This window comes from Lissotriton helveticus, chromosome 3_1, assembly GCF_964261635.1.
Source record: "Lissotriton helveticus chromosome 3_1, aLisHel1.1, whole genome shotgun sequence".
Classification (NCBI taxonomy): Eukaryota; Metazoa; Chordata; class Amphibia; order Caudata; family Salamandridae; genus Lissotriton; species Lissotriton helveticus.
The window spans coordinates 261,541,249-261,562,912 of NC_136061.1; the positions used below are offsets into that span (position 1 = coordinate 261,541,249).

Consider the following 21,664-nt stretch of genomic DNA (forward strand, 5'->3'; position numbering starts at 1 on the left):
CTGTACCAGGCGCCGCAGCGAAACAAAAAAGCTAAAAGTATGCACTTATGTTGCTTATTGTGATATGCTCTCCAAGGGACGAGTGGCCTTCTTTCTATCTGTGGAAGGATTTGAAAATAAAACAGAAGCAAGAAGTTGGATTGGAGCAGTACTTGACGAGGGAAGGAGGAACTGTATTTAATGTGAAGTGATGCAATGTAAGAGGACCTTTGCTTGTTAAAAGGTGGGACAATGCCACCTGCACAAAATCACAAGAACTGCAATAACACAACCACGACCCAATTTCTTGTTTACATCCCATAGCATCAATGCAGTAGACCAGAAACACCAGTTTTCTTTCTTCAGTCTAGAGTAATGTTATCAACAAAAATGATAGAAACTAAAGAATACCCGGGAAATATTCCAGCAAAATAGGCACTTTGTTTCTTTTAATGGGAACCTTTCCCTTATTCTGATCGTTGGTATAGTTGTGCATGTCCATTTACATGAAAACAAGTTGCATACCATTTTTGCCAACCACACATTTTCTACGTTTGCCCTAGGGCACCTACGCTTATTTTTGTATTTGTAAAAAACTGCATCACCTTGGGACTTAGAACAGTTCAAATGGCGCTCATGGCACTGAAAATGTAAGCTAAAAATGGAACAAAATGTTACAAGGAATACACCAGTAAAGTAAATGTGATACAACTTAATGAATACAGCTTTTGAAATTGAAATAATTAGTATTAACTGCACTGCAAAGAAATAATTGACAAAGTTTGGGACGATTTTATTTGCCCTCCCTTAAACCAGACACAAACACAGAAAGCAGCTTTGTTTAAATATTTTTAACATAAACATGTATGATGTACCGTTTATTATGGACATTTATTCGAAGCACTTCCAATTTTAGAAGGCAGGGAAGCTGAAGCATTTTGAAAATAAAAGTGCGTTTTCCATTATCACACATTTTTTCTTAAGTGGGGAAACTGTTTCCTAGCTCGTTAGCTTCCAACTCACTAGTAGATCAAGTCTTAAAATGTACCTGCAAGCACAGAAGGAATGGAGGAGGTCCACATTCCGCACATTTGATGTAAGGTTCCATGAGGTAGGAAGAACAGCCTTTACAAGGTGGCTTATCAAAAGGATCACCTGTAGCAGTAACAAAAGAAAATATTTAGGTATCACATTTCTCACATACTTTGAGGCTACACAGCAATGCGAATAATGATCACATTCCCTTAACACGTGACTTTAGCATGCTGCCTTAACTGAATGCTGCTTATTAAATTTGCATCGGACTCCACTCCGTTTTCCATAGTGTAGAGCAAGAGGAGGCAGGGTACCAAATTCCTAAAAAAAAAGAAGTCTCTCCCTCACAGGAGGTATTCTGTCTTCCCACATGTTTACCATCACCACTGTTGCATGCTTGTACAGACACTATGAATTAGAGCTCCTGAAGTTAAGGCATTAGCACTCAGTTTCAGCCTCACCGCTGTCTGCTGAAGAACAAGGCTTCTGCAGCTAAGACACTGATGCATATCAAACATTCCCTTGCTGTCTCTCACTGACTGCAGTCAGTCTTCGAGCTGGCCAAGTCGTGGGGGGGAGGGAGGGAGCTGAACCAGCTGCAGCAAGCTTGCTTTTGGACATCACCACATACAGTATACACATGAAAGACAGCAGTAAACAATCACTGCAGAGACTAATACAAGCACGTCACTTTCGATAATAGAACAGGAGTCCTGTACTTTAACGGAATCAAAGACAATAGCAGCTTCCAGAAATGTGTTTGACTCAGACACTTTGGACCTACACCAGCCAGATGTCACTGGTGTATGGTCTATGAAATAGTAAAGGGAAATGCTGTAGGGTAGACCCTTATGACAAATATGGAATAACTTGTCTTTTACATAGCTAACCAGCCTTGCAGTTAAGGCAACCCACAGGCATCATTACTGCTCATTTTATCCTCCTTAGGAAGACTTTAATGCAGGTCCAGTAGCAGGACCCAATTTTTACATAGGAAGCGAGTCAAGATGCTCTCAGACTAGGATTATCTGTAAATCAAATGGTAATTGTTCGTGCGGACTAGCAAATGCCCCACGTAAAATCAATTAAGTTACTCTACTTTCAAAGAGTACTGTGTTCAAGAAAATAAAACTGGCACTGAGGAATAAAGGACAGCATATCCCCCTGTTTAAGCACAGAGAATTAAATGTGTGGACAACAAGACATGTGCATATAGATATAGATTCAGTATTTGACTCTTCTCCACTACATTTCTTTTCAAATTGCAAATAGGACTGGTCTTTCACATGCTTCTAAATGCTCCTTAACGTGCTAGAACCGAGACTCCAATAAAAAAAATAGACAGTGTTGACCAATTTTAGTGAAATGGGTATGCTGGAATTTGATCCCAGGTTCTCTGTTTCCAAATACAGCAATTTACCATCTAGACCACATTTATTTCATTTTCCTGCGATCCCTCCTTCATTTCCTTTCCTTCCACTGCCCTTCATTAATTCAGCCTTTCCTTCCCTTAGCTCATCATTCCTTCTGATATACCCTTACTCTCCTTTTGATTGTCCATTATTGTTAGGTCCCCAACCAATCCCTCAATTACCCTTCCTTCACCTTTCCCTGTGAAGTTGTTAAGTCGTGCTCCCCAAAGTTGATGAGGCTAGAAAGGGAGATTGCTGTACCCCATCTAACAGAGACTCTCAACCTAACCATCAATACGGGATGCTATCTGGAAAACAGCGGTTATCAAGCCTCTATTAAAAAAAGTATCCTACAGACTTTTCGATCCATTTCTTTACTCTTGGTACCGGCCAAGATTCTGGAGAAACATCTTAACTCACAATTGAGTGCGTATTCGGAGCAAAATCTCCAATAATATATTTATTTTTGGTTGGATGCTGGGCAAACCGTGCTGTTGATCTTACTGGACTTGTCTTCAGCATTTGATACAATCTTGCCAAATAAGTTGATCAACAGGCTACAAGAAATAGAGGAAATTGACGGAACACATGCCTTTGTGGGAGAGCGATCTCTTAACAGAGGTGCGAGAACTACAGGGGTTCCAGGCATGGGCCCCGTTGGGCATTGAACACCTGGGAGATATCTGGAAAAGGGGAAAAGTAATTGACTTTGAAAAACTGAAATTGGAATACCAGCCACAGAGAAATTTAGATAAATGCAGCTAACACATGCTCTAAGAGCACACGTGCACAAGGGTGACCAAATACCAGAGATCGCCCGGTTAGAAGACAGAATATTAACAGAGCCACTAGGGATAAAGCAACATCGCTCATCTACAAAAAATAATGAACAACACTCCGGACCCATTAGTGGCCCTAAGGGAGCGATGAGAAACCGATGAGGGCTTCTCGAGGAGGACGATTGGTTGGAAGTTACTCAGAGCCCTACAGAGGTGGCTGTGATAGCACGGTTTAGTATTATACAAATCAGGATTATACATAGATCATACACAACCAGGTCAGCGCTGTATGCAATGGGTAAACGCGAATTGAATGTGTGAGAGGCTGTGGGGAAGAGGGTACTTTATTTCACACAGTATGGAGCTGCCCTGAGTTAAAACAATACTGGGGTGCCATATTGGCTAGAATGTCCAAGATCGTGGATCAAGAGGTCCCATTGGAAGCCCGCTGGCACACTCTATGTATCACAGGAGAAGACAACTGGACAAAATATATGAAAACATGGTTAATGCTAGCATACATGGTCGCGAAACAGAATATAGCCAGGGCATGGGGCAGGCCGCAGCCACCAACAGTGAGGAAACAGGATCTTGACTAGTGCTGCTTGACAGAGAAGGTGGTGTATCAGAGCAGAGGCTGCCCCCGGAAATCGGATATCGTTTGGGACAGGTGGGCTGCACACAGAGGACTGTAACTGATGAGAGAATACTTACCAGCAAACCTAGATGAGCTTGATGCCCCAAAGAAAAGTAATTGTAGGATGCTCACTAAATAATTCAGGATAGGGATGGGGGGGGTGTATATATACAAGGAGACCTCTGTGTGTTGCAAATTGTGATTGACAAAATGTGCTGGAATTGTGATAATGTAACATGCATTAATGTGTTGAAAATAAGATACAAGAATTAAAAAAAAAAATCCGCAAGAAATATCAGTGTCATAGTGGACACCAGTCTATCTTTCAACCACCAGGTTAATAGGACTGCGCCCTCTTGCTTTTGGGTCATAAGAACCCTTAGAAAGATATTCCCATTTATTTTTCTAACCGCAGAAAAGCAAGCTACTAGATCAATAATTCCTCCATCAATACACTGCAATAGGTGCAGAGCAAGACTGATATTAGAGGTTCCAAAATGTCATTCAATTTTGGTTGCCATCAAGAAAGTGCACTGGGTCTCAGCAGAAAAAGGAATTTTATTTAAAGCCTTGTATATTGTGCATAAGCCACTACACAATTCAGGACCAGAGGGAATCAGGCACATCTTTCACAGCTATGTCCCTACCAGACAACTGCGATCAGCCAATAAAAATCGTCTGGTTGTCCCGAGATACAGGAGGTCACGATGGGGAGGAAGACCTTTCTCTGTTGCATTGGCCACGTTTTGGAACACTCTTCTTCTATCCATATCTGGCATAGAATCACATCTCCCAATTCGCAAGGCCTTGTAGACCTGGCTTTTTGCCTTGTAAATCTGACCTCTGAAGAATTGCTCCTACCATACCATGCAACTGTTGCAGCGCCTTGACACATTTGGGTATATGTTCGTGCTATACAAATTAGTCATTCATCACTCAAAAATGTGTCTTCATCTACCCTATCTTCCTTCCACCCCATCATCTGTCTTTGTTTCTTAACTTCTTTGTTGCATCCCTTTTATTATCAATTCCTTCCTTTTAGCAAGTGTTTGGAAGATATTTTATCCGTTTTTCACCCCTTATTTTCGTCATTCAGTCATCTATCCTCATTTGCCCCTTGTTCTATACACCTCCACCTCTTATATGTGTCCTATGGGGAGATATCCACACGTACGTTTACTACTTAGTGGTAAATATGGGAGGAACCAGGCGGAGTGGTGGGAAATCGGAGAATATCTGCAACAAAATGGTATGGGTTTAAGAAAGGGACAGGCTACTACAAACACCCATACACAAAAAATAAGCAATTTGCTGTTCACAAACTTTACTTATAAGTTACTACAGCCCTAAAGGTGGCAAAACCACAGCATATGTACTCCAGCCCAGCCTTGGAGCAGGTCAAGCACCACAAGTAGCCACTTACAGGTACTACAACATACGTTACAACATAATAGAGGCAGGGACATAAAATAACACTCCATAGGAAAGAACTTTAAATACATTAGTGTGTGTATATATATATATATATATATATATATATATATATATATATATATATATATATATATTACACGCTGAATCCTGACCGCCAAAGATGACGGTAACAACAGGCGTGGACCTCGTCTTCGATCAAGTGTTTAGTTAAATCGTAAACACACAAAAAGCCACAACACAAGAGTCATTGCCAGCAATCCATTTAATTGCGTTTAAAGTGCAAGAGCGAGTGCCCTCCCTGACGCGTTTCGCTCCGCAGGCGGAGCTTGATCACATGACGCGTCAGGAGTAGGACGTGCATTAAATTAAAATTAAAAGCCCAAGCGCCTAAAGAAACAGGACGCAAAGGTTGCAATAAAGCAAAAAGGTAAACAATTTGTGGTTCAAATAATGATGCCATTTGAATTGTGTTTTTTCATGTATGTACAAGGGGACAGAAATAAGAGCATAGTGCTCACATGTCATGTCAAGAACTGGACGTTGCATAAATCAGTAGAATGAATAATTATAGGGAGTAAAAAACAAGTTATTCATTAAACTTATCAACCTAAGGACTATGAGATGAAGATATAAAAGAATGTGCAGCACAACTGATACATCACAAATGGAAATAAAAACAGTGTGTTTAAACAATCAAATGCAAGTGCATCCGAAACATTCTATTTATCCTCAGTCACAAAAGAGCTGATTATATTTTCACTGGACAAAGTTATTGACAACCCCCTGTCAAAAACAACAATATAAGTCAAGTGACGAGAAAAGTGCCTTAGTGCTAAAGTGCAAGTGCTTTAAAATCGATTTCATAATACAATGAAATACATTTTACTAGCTGCGGAAGTCCTGATTTGAAAACTATAAATATAAACAAGAAAGATACAGTATAAACACTTCAAAATATCACGCCCTATTGTTAGATCAGGAGACAGAATCATTACGCGAAATGTCAAAAACTAGAAACAGAAATTACTCTTTTCACAAGTAGCAAGGTCGGATACAAACAAATTATAGAAAATTATGTAATTCATCAAAAGCATTGAGCCCATTAGGGGCCCGGGTATCAAGCAACAAAATGAAAAATGCCTCTTTTTGGCGAAGCAATTTTTCGCGATCACCACCTCTACCTGGATTGGCTACGGAACACAACAGAGTGTATTTAAGATCTTTTAGTTTCTTGTTGTGTACCGCTTTGAAGTGGCGAGCCACCGGGTAATTCATATCTGAGTTAACTATAGCTCAGATGTGCTGCAGAATACGCTGGTGTGCAGGAAGTTTTGTACTCCCAATATATGACAAAGAACATGTGCAGGTCAGCTGGTATACTACATAACCGCTGCGACATGTCAAATGTTCTCTTATTGGGATCAACCTATCATTAAAAGCTGATGTATAATGAGTCCCATTCACAGCAAATGTGCAAGCACGGCACGAGGTGCACCTAAAGAAGCCAGATTTGTTCAGCCAATTAATTTTAGGGGGCAATTCCGGTTGGGTTCTATCAAGTGCATCTTTCATAGAGGGAGCCCTCCTAAAAGTTACGGCTGGTAATTTAGGTAAGAATGGAGCTAGGATAACATCAGTTAATACAATTGGCCACTCCGATCGAATGATGTTGCTGATCTTGGATGACTGGGAGCAAAAGGTGGTAATGAATCGAACAGAGCCCTGTTCAGTAGATTCTGAAATCTCCCTAATTTTTGGGATTAAAAGATCATCGCGAGAGCGAGCACGTACCTTAATCATTGCCTGATCTAGAATGGCTCTGCTGTAGCCCCGGCTAAGGAATCTAGACCGTGATTCCATTAAACATTGATCTAAAATGTCGGGGCTGCTAAAGATACGTTTAATCCGAATAAATTCACCCAAAGGTATGCTATTGATGGTATGAAGTGGATGAGCACTGCGGGCATGCAAGATGGAATTACCCGCAGTGCTTTTTCTATGGAGTTTAGTCTGTACAGTGTCATGGTCAATGTAAACCTGGACATCTAAGAATTCAGCCGCATCAGATGTGATATTGGCAGTAAACCTTAGATTTCTGTCATTGACATTAATATCACTGACGAATGACGCTGCTTGTTCCTTTGTACCTCGCCAAATGATGAAAATATCATCAATAAAGCGCCAGTAATGCACTAGATGAGGGAGCCAATGTGCATGGGTGACCCCAAGAACATGCCTCTGCCACCAGCCAACGTGAAGACAAGAATAGCTGGGGGAGAAGCATGAACCCATGGCCACCCCGCGTTCCTGGTGGTAGAATTCTTTTCCAAATTGGAAATAGTTGTTAAAGAGGCATATCCGTATCATTTCCACAAGCATGAGGTTATGATCTCTAAATCCTGCCTCACGTCCATCCAGAAAATATATGACTGCCTCAAGGCCCTGGTGGTGGTTGATGCTGGTATACAATGCCTCAATATCCATCACCAGGAAACAAAAATCAGGACACCAAGTGATATGACTGACCTTAACCAAAAAATCAGTAGTGTCTTTCAAAAAAGAGGGGAGAGAAAACATATGTGATTGAAGAAAAAAATCAACATATTTAGAAATGTTCTCATTCATGCTACCCTGAGCAGAAATAATAGGACGGCCCGGGACAGGAACGGTGCATTTATGAATTTTGGGTAACAAATAAAACAGTGGAGTGATGGGATGTAAAACATTCAAAAACTTAGATTCTTCCTTTGTTAGTAAGCCATTTCTAAACCAGAGATTGATGTTTTTTCTCGTATTTTCATGACTCTTTAACATCACAAATTTAGTGCATTTTGTGTAACAAAAGGGATCACACAGTTGCCTGTTCGCTTCAGTGATATAATCTGTTTTAGCCCATAACACTGTGTTACCCCCCTTGTCGGCACTTTTCACTATAACCATGTCATTACCCTGAATTCTCTTCACAAGTTTGGTATATTGTGTATTGTTAAAATCAACCTGTTTTTTCTTTTTTAGTACTGTTCTGTTAAGGGACTTCAATTCTGTTATAATCCTATCACTAAAGACATCTAATGCGTCTTTAGCCATCAGGGGCAAGAAAGTGGATTTACCACGGAAGGTGGTAGGAGGAGAGCAGTTCACCTTGATAGCTTGGCTTACTGTCAAGTCAGTTTGCGTATTAATTTCGTTATCAAGGGACAATAACGTCTGTAGACCCTGCAGATGTTTCACCTGAAGAGATTCGGCATTGGGTGTAACAACATCAGATTCAGCACATGGTATTACAATATCAGGATGCAACAAAAAATATTTTTGCAATTTGATTTTCCTGATAAATTTAAAAACATCAATTCGTGCTTGAACATAAGAAAAGTCATTGGATGGACAATACGACAGTCCTAAAGAGAGGAGTTGTTCTTCCGCCCTAGATAATGTCAAATCTGTCTGGTTTATCACTGTGTTGTCTTGCTCGCTGGTTAGTTGTTCCAATTCTTGCGAGTTTTGCCTCGCCTTCCACCTCTTTTTGGCAATACGTTTCCTGCAGCGTCGTTTTTGGCTGACACTTTGTCTGCTTGGGGAGGAGTATTCCGTGAGCGCAGAGAGTACCTCCGGTCCTCGCTGACAAAATTTAATTCGTCAACCACAGAGAATTTAGTTAAGTCAATTGAAGTTGCATCAGAACGTGGTAGACTGTCTTCAGAGCCACTGAAAGACGCTACTGATAAATTGTCCTGATTTGTCAAGGTAGGGCCCAAGTTTGCCCCTGGATCAGTAGTGGTAGTTGTTTGCTGTTGAGTAGACATGGCTTTGCGCTTGTAGGAATCGTACTTGCGTGAAAAAGTAAAAATACGACCTGTCGCATAGTCCTCTTTGTCTCTGGCAAACTTATTGATTTTACGTTCTTGAATAGTTTGCTCCAGCTTAGCGAGCCTTTGATCGATTTCCTTACGGGCATTCGCTATTAAATCAGTGTCACCTGACGTCTCCAAAAGTGCATTGGTTTTCGCAATTTCAATTAACAATGATTCTCTGTCAGAGTGGGCAAATTCGGTCAGGATTAATAGCATATTCCGCGATGATTGAAGACTATTTTCTGCCCATCTCTGAAGCATTTTGGGGTCCGGGTTTTCATAAGTAGGAACAATCATTACTCTTAATCCCCGGGGCACACAATTTACTTCAAGGTATTTATCCAGTGATTTCTTTTCCCACCACTTAGAAAGTTCACTACGGAGCAATTTCTCCAGAGTCTTTAGTAAATCTTTGGTACTGTTGCTCGCGTTTGAAGTGCGGCTTTCTTGAGAAGTTGTAGATTTTCCAGTAGGTAAGTTTTCATACAGGGCTTCCGCCGCCATTTCCCTACTCCTGAGTGCGTCGGTGGACAACATAATTGCAATTTATTGTAACGGTCAAATATGCCGCTGGACTGCTATTTTGGCTGTTGTGGCTGCAAAAAATATATATGATTGTTCTTTCAAGTATACAAATAATTAGCCCAAAACCTGCCTTACTCGTTAAAGATTGCTGGTACGCGCAAAAACTTCCTTACCGGAAAACGGTCCGAAACGCCGAGTGAAGCCAGCCGACTCACTCAGCTACGAAACACACCTCCGGGTCGGGAACTGCTCAACGCCGGCCAGTCCGATAATCCAATGAGTGAGTAGGCAGGGGGCACGGTATAAAGTACTTTGTTCAAGTCCAATTTCTAAACACCAAGGCGTTTAAAGTTTGCAGAAACACCGAGCCTCAAACAATGGGCGGGTCCACGAAGCCGGAAGCAAACCAACTCCGGTGAAGAAATTACACGCTGAATCCTGACCGCCAAAGATGACGGTAACAACATGCGTGGACCTCGTCTTCGATCAAGTGTTTAGTTAAATCGTAAACACACAAAAAGCCACAAGAGTCATTGCCAGCAATCCATTTAATTGCGTTTAAAGTGCAAGAACGAGTGCCCTCCCTGACGCGTTTCGCTCCGCAGGCGGAGCTTGATCACATGACGCGTCAGGAGTAGGACGTGCATTAAATTAAAATTAAAAGCCCAAGCGCCTAAAGAAACAGGACGCAAAGGTTGCAATAAAGCAAAAAGGTAAACAATTTGTGGTTCAAATAATGATGCCATTTGAATTGTGTTTTTTCATGTATGTACAAGGGGACAGAAATAAGAGCATAGTGCTCACATGTTATGTCAAGAACTGGACGTTGCATAAATCAGTAGAATGAATAATTATAGGGAGTAAAAAACAAGTTATTCATTAAACTTATCAACCTAAGGACTATGAGATGAAGATATAAAAGAATGTGCAGCACAACTGATACATCACAAATGGAAATAAAAACAGTGTGTTTAAACAATCAAATGCAAGTGCATCCGAAACATTCTATTTATCCTCAGTCACAAAAGAGCTGATTATATTTTCACTGGGCAAAGTTATTGACAACCCCCTGTCAAAAACAACAATATAAGTCAAGTGACATATATATATCAGCAAACATTTCTTCCAAGAAAAAGAAATCGGAGGCCAGAGGGGGTTTCAGGAAATGCAGCACGTTTTATTCACCAAATGTACAGCGCGGCGAATGCATTTCGGCTTTGTCTGCCTTCCTCAGCGCCCTGCGCTGTAGTGAGTTCTGCAAGATTGTGCTCCTCCCTGTAAAATACTGGCTCACACGCAGTATGCCCCTCCCCTTGTTGCACTCGGCACACCTGTAGAAGTTCGTGGTGAATGAGGGAACTTCAACTCCCATCAGGCACTGTAGCGGCGAGCTGTGTAGGTGGCGTAGGGGGGTGACAATGGACAGTAGGTCCGTGTGCGCTCTCCAGAGGGCGGGGTAGATTGCCTCAGATTCAAGTGAAGTCCACCGCCGCATCCCTGAGTCCCCTCGGGCCACAGCGACCAGTTCACACAATCACGCCTTTGAGCGGGGGCTGCCAATGTGAGACACTTCGCCCTGTAGAGTTGAAATAACTCGGTCAGCTCTCGTCGTCCTGTGCTTCCTGGTGGTCCATCGGATAATCGATTCCTCGATCCAAAGACAGCTGCAAGCAGCCAGGTGCCATTATTGTTCCGTGACTCTTTGTGCTGTGGGGCCACTTACAGGTACTACAACATACGTTACAACATAATAGAGGCAGGGACATAAAATAACACTCCATAGGAAAGAACTTTAAATACATTAGTGTGTGTGTATGTATGTATGTATGTATGTGTATATATATATATATATATTTTTTTTTTTTTTTAAAGTAGCAAACTTAATTTAAAAATAAAATGTAAACTTTTTAAAAAATACAAAATGATTTAAATTAACTGATAACAACTTAAACTGTACTATAGAAAATAAAAATGTTACTGTGGGTGGGAATTTTTTTAATTACTCTAAGAAATAATTGTAAGTTATATATATTTCAATTATTTACTGCCATTGTAATTTAATGAGTTAACACACTTTGTGAATAGGGCTGAATGACTAGTGAGTTTAAAGAAGGCTGTGCGTCTGAAACAGAACTTTGACATTTATTGATGAGAAAAGAAATATCCAAGTAACTCCTGGCAGGCTTAGTCTTTAACTGCCAGTCTTGCTAGTTCTGGAATATGTCCACATAACAGTGGAACTCCAGATGATGAATGCCTCATAATAGAATACAACATATCCCACTTAAACGTTTAAGCAAAGGAACCACATAGAGAATGCAATGAACATGACACAATACAACAATACTTATACAACAAAGTGAAAGAAAAGTGCACGTCTTCATATGGTCAATGTCTAAGTTTAGTTCAAACATCAGTTATGCACGTAAACGTCTAATTTCTAGGGTCTTTCTTTTCCTGTTCTGTACACTGCCCTTCCTTTCGCTTTGATCATCAGCCACCACATCATCCTTGTTCGAACCCTCCTTCCAATCAGTTGTTCTAACTCGCTACACTTTGTGACTTTCCTCACATTCCACTTTTTTCAGGTACTTCAATAGTACCGTGTTAGCTTACACTTCAATTACTTCCTTTGAGCTTGACCAAAGGGAGGCACCCTTCATGCCAAATTCTCTCTGAAACACCTTCTCACTAAGTGCCCTTTTTAGGTCTTGCCTAGCAACACAGCGCATGCGCTGTTGCCTTGGCGAGACCTATACTCGCCGGTGGCACGCGCAGACAGGAGATGTGCACGCGTACGGACAGGAGATGTGCACTCTGTGCACATCTCCTGTCCCTGTCGGCTGGCATTACACAGCGCGCACGCGCATCGCACGCTTTCACTTTCCCTCCCCCATCGGCTCCACTCTTGAAAATGCACAGAGCCAAAAGAAATACAGCACTTTCAAGAAAAGGAAACAAATCGCAAAAGAGACAGTTTCTTTTAATGCGGCAGATAAAGTGGGAATTGCGGGCATCGCCTGCCTATGGCGAAATCGCTAAAAGCTGGAGGGTCTAACTGACAGTCAGTGTACTGTGCTGAGGGCCCCCAAACAGCAACACCTCCCCCCCATGCACTGCGGGGAAGTCACTGTTGGTTTATCTGAATGACCTTAATCAATACATGAAAAGAAAATACACGCGTGATCTGATCGCCACTCACGCAAATTGGCTTCTTCACATTCATTTGAAGTTCCAAGGCTGTCAATAACATATATCCAACCACATCCCAGATAGTCTTAGCAGCCAGTGCTACTGAAATGGAGTCTCAGTGGACCATGCTTAGATTCCTGGTCAGAAATTGAACTGTCTTAGAGCAGGCATGCTGGCTTCTGCAGTTCGCCCCTTCAAGTCTGGGACAGACCTGGTGTTCACATCAGGATAAAATAACATTTCATTGAAAATTATTTTCTCTATTTTTTCAAACTAATTTGGACCTTGTTGTACATACTGGTCTTGAATTTGTTTTCTACCCTTTCATTAGGAGTCTGTTCACTCTAGAACTATCCATTCTTAACATACACACAGCAGCAACTGTTGTGCATTCCACTCTTCCCTTTAACAAAAATAATGGATAACATATTTTTTATATCATGTTCACAATATAGTCCCCCACTCACTGACAGCTGGATACACTCACTAAGATCACCAGTTCAATCACTCAACCAAACCATTCTCCTGAGGATGGCAAACTACAGTTGCAATAGTAAGTACGCTCTTTAAGTACACCAATATTATCCCTATGCACGAACATATGGCAACCTCCGACTCAACGGCTCCAAACTCAGTGTACAAAATCAGATCTTCTCTGATAGATCTCATCCTACACTAGTCTCCAAAGATGCCATTTTGTTTCACAGAAACAAGTTGGTTCCTACCAACCATTCTTTTGCTCTTGATTCTAAGGTAGGACGGAGGTGAGGATTATGCATATCTTTCCTCACTTTATTTGCACAGCAGTTCAAAGAAAATGTAACACCACAATCATTAAACAAAAGACTACACTACCTATGAACAATGGGGGGGGCGGGTGGGTAGTCTCCAAGGCAACTATAGTCCAATCAAATCACAGTCCATCATATATAATATTGTGACGTCCCTTCCGCTTCCTCGTTCTTCACTAAAGTGTATTCCTTACATTCTTGCCTTAATTTGACGTTGTTGCTCTTTGCATAACGGTTTCTTGTGCACGTTATTAAAATAATTGCCTTGGTATTGTTTCATAGCCCCCGTGCAGCAGGCTCTCGCCCAAGCGCGTTCTCCCCTTCGCAGTTTCTCACGCTCTGTGCGCGGATAGATACTGTCAGGCGCGTCTGGCTCAAGCGAGGTAGCTCCGTCGAGCGCTCCCGCCAGTCTTTACGCGTGTTTAGGAATCTGGTCACTTCTTAGTGTCCGCTTGATTCCCGACCAACCCTCACCTAATTTTGACACTGCTATGCGGTGATTTCCCCACACAGCCATGTTTAGTGTCCAGCTCCACATTGTGGTGGAAATTGGTACTGTGCCTCAGTTTTCTTATAACAGCTTCGGGGAAAGCCCAGCTGTTGGAGCACCGAGGGCTGCCTTAAGGATTTTACAGGCGTTTTTCTGTGCTCACACCCTCTGCTTGCATGTGTTCTTCAGAAGACCATTTTTACTCCTGCCAGGAAGTGGAGGAGGAATGCCCCCCCCCCAACATCTCCCTCCAGCAGTGGACCAAGCCCTCTCTCAGGCTATTTTTAGGGCGCTGGCTCCTCTTAGGGATCAAGTTGATAAGCTGGCGAAAAGCATTACGGGGGTGTTCAGTGACCCAGATCTGGCGGTGGCAGGTCCCAGTTGCTCCCAGATGGGGAATAAATGGGCCGTTAAGTGTAACGCGGGGCACTTGGAAGGATTTGATAAACTTACGGAGACCTTCCTCAAGAGTGCGCGAACGCTAAAGCATGCACCCTGCCGGGAGGAGGTGGAGCCCGGTGAAAATTGCAATGATGTCGCCACTATTGTAGACGGCGGGTTGCCCTTAGAGGGAGAGGGTGTATCGGAGGACGATTTCTCCTTTGATGACGATAAGGACTCGGGCGTCCCTGGATTCCAGAGTCCCACTCCGCTCAGTCCCCGGTTGGGGACGGGGTCCACTCGGACATGTTCGAGCCTTAGCCAATTTACCATCCTAGGTCGGCGGAGTGGACCCCTGACGCCAAAGTGGCAGATTATGTGGCGGGGAAAATCCGTCAACCCCTTGAAAGGGAGGTCAGGAATAGGATTAGGCGAGAATGCCCCAGGCCCTCGTTGAACAGGAAGGTGGCACACACGCCAGAAATCGACAAGAAACTATGTACTTTTTTCTCTAAGTATATGAGGGATCTTAAGAAAGGAATTGATAGGTCTTGGAGAAATTGCCAAGACAAGCTCTTGGACGTGGTAGGGCCTTCGACCCAGATTATTTAATTGGCGGAGCGTTCAAAGGAGTCAGGATCCCCTTTGTCCACGGATATTGTGGCTGTTTGGGCGCAACAAGCAATTTGCTAGGCAACGTGAATTGTGCCCCAGCGGCGGAAAGAAGACGGTCCCTTCTTATTAAGATCGATACAAAGTTGGGGGACTTAGCCACCTCTGAGGCGGGGTCCATAGCTCAGGGTAAGCTCTTCAGGGAGCCTTTTGTTAAGGAGCTAAATAAATTTGTGACCACTTTTTCAGCCCTGGATAAAGCGCAGGCCTCCATAAAAAAGATATTTCCAGGGCGGGTTTTTGCCGGGACCGGACTAGGTAGGGGTCGCTCCTCCAGTCATGTCCACCAGTAAGGCCCCTCCAACAGAGGTCAACGGAGAAATAATGGCTGGAACGATGGACGCCAAGGAACCTTCTATCCCAGCAGCAGAGGTTCCAGAAAAGGAAAAGGACGAGGCAACAAAGGACTCGCCAACGCTCCTGGAGGACCCGATGGTAAGAATTACCCTTTTTTCCCCCTCAAGATCTGGGGGGAGACTACTTCTCTTCTCGCACGATTGGGGAAAAATAACGACAGACACATGGGTGTTACAGACTGTAAGGGGATTCCACATAGAATTATACGGGACCCCCACACAGGTGGTGCGACCGCGCCCCTTGGTGTTTTCAGCAGAGGAGGAGAGGCTGATAGAGTGCGAAACTTCAGAACTCTTAAGGAAAGGAGCTATATGCAGGTTGGTACTTCATCCAAACGGTTTCCTCAGCAACCTGTTTCTAGAACAGAAAAAAAGACTAGGGTTTCAGACAGGTAATCAATCTGAGGGAGTTCAACAAGTGGCTGATTTATCGCCACTTCAAGATGGAGGCGATACACTTACTGCAAGACATCCTTCTACCGGGGGACTGGATAGTCAGACTCGATCTGTAGGATACGTATCTAACAGTTCCTATTTTCCCCTCCTCACAGGAGATTTCTTCAATTCGCCGGGAACACCAGGTTTTCGAGTCCCGTGGTGCTTCAAGAAGCTGTTGCGCCCGTGATGGAGACGCTACGCGACCGGGAAGTGCGAATGATCATCTACTTGGACAATATCCTTATCATGGGTCCCTCTCTCCTACAACGTAAACATGACTATTGCATTACTACAGGACCTGGGTTTTGTCATCAACGCACGGAAGTCTGAACTACTCCCAGCGAAACAGATGGTATTCCTGGGGTTTCTCATAGATTCAGTCTCAGGCTCCCTGAGCTTGCCAATGGTAAAGGTGAACAAGATATGGAAGGAACTTGCTTAAGTTCTCCAGAGGGACAAAATTTAGCTGAGGAAATTGGCCAGGAACGTGGGTCTTCTATCCTCATCGATCCAGGACATTTTCTCGGGCCCGTTACATTACAGGGCCCTTCAGAAACTAAAAACTCAACATCTACGGAGGGGCCTTACCTACTCACAGATCGTTTCCCTGATGGAGGAGGCTAGGACGGAGCTTAGGTAGTGGATCGAGCACATGGCAACCTGGAATGGATGTACGATCTTCGGATCGACACCGGACCTGGTGATAGAGTCGGACGCAAGCAGACTAGGTTGGGGAGCCCGTTGCTGGCGGGATCCTTTGTGGTGGAATCCCTTACCAAGGACAGGGTTTTGTGTGGTATCTTGTTGAGGATGGACAACATCTCTGGGGTACAATACATCAATCGCCTGGGAAGCCCTCGCTCTCCGGTTTTGGCCAACCTGGGAAAAGACTTCTGGCACTATTGTGTGGCTCAATGGTTAGAGCGGCAGACCCTGATGCAGAGGTCTAGCCCGGGACCAGGGTTCAATTCCCCGCCTCGGCGGGTCTTGAGCTCAAAATTCCACGGACCTGATAATTCTTGCCTCGGTGCCTATTCCAATCATGGAGCCCCACTCTGCAACTCTGGGCAATAACTTGCTTAATCTCCACAACGGCCCCCACAACGCTAAGGATGCCTGGCCTCCACCTTGGGGGTGCCCAGGAGTGGACACCTCACAGGGAAAGCCAGGATGGGTTCCACAGCGGTATTCGTACAAGCGCCTTGAGACCCTTGCGGGTGAGTAGTGCGCTATACAAGTATCAATTTACATTACTTTTTACTATTGCCTCCAGAGACAGATCTCTGTGACGGCGGACTACCTTCCCGGACTGCAGAACACGGTTGTGGATTGGAACACCAGGAACTTCTCAGATTACAGCGACTGGCGGCTAGATCGGGCAGTCTTCCTGGCTTTGATGGACAGATGGGGTCCTTGCAGTCTCGACCTCTTTGCCTCACGTCTGAACCGTCAATTTCCGCGGTTCGTGAGCTGGAAACCGGACCCGAAATCTTCAGCAGTGGACGCTTTTCTCCAAGACTGGTCAAGGGAACACCCATATGCATTCCCCCCCTTCATGATGATATCCATAGTAGCGGCTTAGGTTCGCCATCAGGCAGCGTCCATAGTCCTGGTCACACCGATTTGGAGGCCACAAGCTTGGTTCCCGACATCGATAGATCTGTCGTGGGATTGTGCAATACGGTTGCCCTCATTCCCATCCATTCTCAAGGATCCCAAAGGGGATCTTCATCCTCTCGTGCTTCAGGGGCACCTGTATCTCACGGCATTGAAGATTTCAGGGGACGCTGGAAAGACAAGCAACTTTCAACTTTCATCAGATGCTGCAAACCTCATCCAGCAGGCATGGGCATCAGGTACGGTCAAGAGGTATCGCTCGGCTTGGAGACGATGGCATTGTTGGTGTCTGGAGAGACACGTGGATCCCATGGGGGCAAGAGTTACACACATTCTGAATTTCTTAGCGCAGTTGTCCCATGAGGGTCTGGCTTATCGAACAATTAATTCTTTTCGCTCAGCCATCTCTGCAGGGCATTGTGAGATTGACGGTAAACCAGCGGGCGTACATCCCTGGGTTTGTAAGTTGATGCGAGGCATCCGACTTTCTAGACCTCCAGAGTCTAGATATTCGGGGCTGTGGGACGTTGATCAGGTACTGAGAATTCTCTTGAGTTGGCAAGATAACTAATATCTGTCCCTTAAGGAGTTGCCAGCTAAATTAGCCATCCTCCTATGCCTCATATCTTGCAAACGAGTTTTTTGATGTCAGGGCTCTGGACATCACAGCACAGGTTTTTACCCAAGAAGGGGTGACTTTTTCTATATCTCGAAGAACGAAGACCAATACCAGGTCAGTATCTTATCCGTCTTTTCCGGAACACCCTAAGTTGTGTGTGGTCAGGTGCATTAAAGCGTACGAGGAAATGACCTCGGAAATCCGTCCTCCCAGGAAGAGACAATTGCTTATCGCCATGCAGAAGCCTTTCAGGACGGTTTCCTCCCCTTCCATTGCCAGGTGGGTATGATGGATTATGTCCGAGGCCGGTGTGGATGTGCGGATGTTCGGTGCACATTTCACTAGAGGTGCTATGGCGTCAAAAACCATTCAGGTAGGTGGTAGACTAGAAGATATTATAAATGTGGCTGACTGGTCGACTGATTCTACCTTCAAGAAATTTTACTTTAAACCCATTTCGGAGGCGGCGTCTCTAGTCGTAAGTAAGCTTTGAACATGCATAATCCTCGCCTCCGTCCTGCCATAGAATGAAACATTTCCTAGCTAACAAGAAGGAAAGTTTCAATTCTATTAAAGACTAGGAGGCGAGGATTATCCCTCCCTGAGATTCTTTTTTCAATCTCTTCCCGCCCTGGAGTCTTTCGTTTTCAGTAAGTAGTGGCTTCAGATAATATTGTTGAGATAATGTGGATGTCATTGCGATATGATACTGTGCTTCTCAATAAGTTGTTAATTTCATATTCTCTTGTTGAGAAAATGACAATTTCATTGAATCTTGATACTGTTGAAAATTTGTTTTCCACATAGTGTCCCGTATTCATGATCATTGCAAAGTTTTCAGTATACTGAAGAATGGGATAACGGAAGTGTATCTGTGTTTCAGGATATGACCAAAAGTTTGAATGAAGCAATGGCCCAGCTTAACCTCGGCACGATATTATATATGATGGACTGTGATTTGATTGGACTATAGTTGCCTTGGAGACTACCCCCCTATGGTTCATGGGTTGTGTAGTCCTTTGTTTATGATTGTGGTGTTACGTTTTCTTTGAACTGCTGTGCAAATAAAGTGAGGAAAGATATGCATAATCCTCGCCTCCTAGTCCTTAATAGAATTGAAACTTTCCTTCTCGTTAGCTAGGAAATTTTTCATTCACCTAAAACTCCCATTGCTCTTTCACGCCAACTGCAAATTACTGGTATCCCCCTCAACAGCATCACACCCTAACCTAATACTATCCTCTCTACTCACACTGGCCTTTCCAATTAATTTGATCACTGCGTCTTCGACCCAACTCCTTTACGTGATCATACGCAGAGCCCCATCCTGGGTAGGGCGTATAGTGACTCCCCGTCAGCAATTTCCCACCGAAACAACACAAATCTATAGGCAACCGTCCTAAATTTCACGGTCTGCCCGTAATTTGGACCTCTTGTCCTTAAAGAATTATTTCACAGACGCCTGTTGTATGTAATTTCGGACTTTAGAGCGAGCTGTCCCCTGCAAGCAGCCTGAGAGTCCTATACTCTCACTGCAAGGGCCAGCTCCTGCTGTGATCAGTGGCCTGCAGCAGCCCCTCCCCTACCTGGCACAGGTGTATGTCGGCCTAATTATCACATACAGAATGATAATGGGCCAGTGACAGCAACTGCTGGGCCTCCTCATGCCAAGGCAAACCGCTTTTGTTCAGGTGCTCGAGTCACCTCACCAGAGGCCAAGCTCTGGGGGGGTGGAGGTTTCATTTTGGTGCATGTTACCCAGGTGCATCCAATATGCAAACGCAAGTATTTAAGTTTCACTCAGGAACACAACAGAAGCAGTGCAAGGTTCTCTCGACCGAATATAAACTTATTTTGACTTGTGCATTTGTTGGTTGTCTATTTTTTTTATTTTACATAATTTTATATAGCGCAAACTTGACCCGAAATGGGTATCAGAGCGCTTTACATAGCTCCAGTTGCGTTACATGAGGACACATTCATTTTTTTGCTAGGCACAGGGAGATTAAGTCATTTACCCAGAATCACTGGATGTTCAGCGTCATTGCCGAGACGCGAACCCAGTTCCCCAGATTCGAGGTCAACCGCCCTAGCCGGCAGGCCAACTCCTTACTTACTTATGTAATATTGCGCGACTTCCTCTGATGTGTCTGTAAAATGCATCCTTTGTCCCAAATTTTTGTCCCGAATTCTCCCCTTCTGTCCTGAATTTTTGTCCTGATTTTTTATCCTTTGTTTTGAATTTTTACACTCACTGTCCTGAATTTGCACCCATGCCAGTTGGTCACCCTAAACCCACCTCTTCGCAGATCCTGCAATGAGGAAAGCTCTTTGCGACAACCCTAGCGCTTTAAATTGGCAGGTACTTACTGTCCATTACTCAGTACTTGCACTTCTGTTATTTGAAAGGGAGTATCTGCACTTATTGCTGCAGTACATTTCAGGGGAGAGTACCTGCACTTGTCAAGAGCAAACAGGTACTTCTAGAAAGCGAGTACCTAGGCTTCTATAGTTCCATTTAAAGCACTTGACAACCCTACAGGTATTGAGTCCCCACATATTAGCATGGCCCCTTGTTTCACTGCAGACCTTATTTCCCTGCAGAACACAATCCTAAAACAAATCTCAGAACCGACCTAAATACCACTTCTCACATGAGGATAGGATCATCTTTCCGTTCTCTATTCTGTTACCTACTTGCCTCCTACATATCATTTAACGACCCTTCTTTTTAGCCTCTACTTACTTCCGTAAGGGGCGAGACGATCCATGACAGGCTCCTGGCCCGCAGTTGACACCGGTGTTGCCACAAGGCGAAAAATCAATTTCGCCTACTGCAACCAAAACAGCTCTGAGCAACGGTGCGCAGCCGTCTGTTCCATACGTCACAGAGTCACCATGCGCGCATCCAATCACATGCATGGGAACCATTCACGTGTGGGCGGTCGAAATGGGGCTGGGCAAAAAGCAGCAACATAGAAGATACACAGGATGATACAAACAAAGTAATGTTAATATGGCGGCCATCTTGAAGAGTATGTACTGGACAGGAAAAACAACTCTTATTTCTAGCGTTCATTGAGGGAGACCAATTTCTCGTAATTTGAAACGATGCTTTAACCAACACATTTAAATGAAGGTAAACTTGAACCTCCTTCAGGGGCTGCGTTAAGAACGTGTATGCGCATTTACTGCTATTACTGTGTAGTAAAAACACCGGTCTGTGAAGCACTGCGAGGCTAAGGGAAGCACGAAAGTGTATGGGCGGGGCTGAAAGCGATTCAGGAACTATGGTGGGGACTGACAGGATTAAGATGTTTGGGATAAGCAATACTATTAATGATGAACGATATATGTAATGGTTGAATTTACGTTTATAGTGTTGCTATAACCAGGGAGTGATTTTTGGGCGGTACGCGGTGAGACCGTCGCCGGAGCTGACGTCGGATTGGGCGT

The 21,664-nt window shown here is 43.9% G+C and overlaps 1 protein-coding gene across 1 annotated transcript in view; it reads right to left on the minus strand.

Moving 5' to 3' along the window:
* TADA2A (transcriptional adaptor 2A) overlaps nucleotides 1-21,105 on the minus strand; it is a 301,706-nt gene extending 280,601 nt beyond the window's left edge. Inside the window, exons 1-2 of the mRNA XM_078679774.1 lie at nucleotides 20,955-21,105; nucleotides 1,028-1,134 (exon numbers count right to left, since the gene is read on the minus strand). Coding sequence (XP_078535900.1) covers nucleotides 1,028-1,134; nucleotides 20,955-20,979 — 132 coding nt within the window. The 5' untranslated portion in view covers nucleotides 20,980-21,105. The remainder of the gene's footprint in view (nucleotides 1-1,027; nucleotides 1,135-20,954) is intronic.
* Nucleotides 21,106-21,664: the final 559 nt, after the last annotated feature.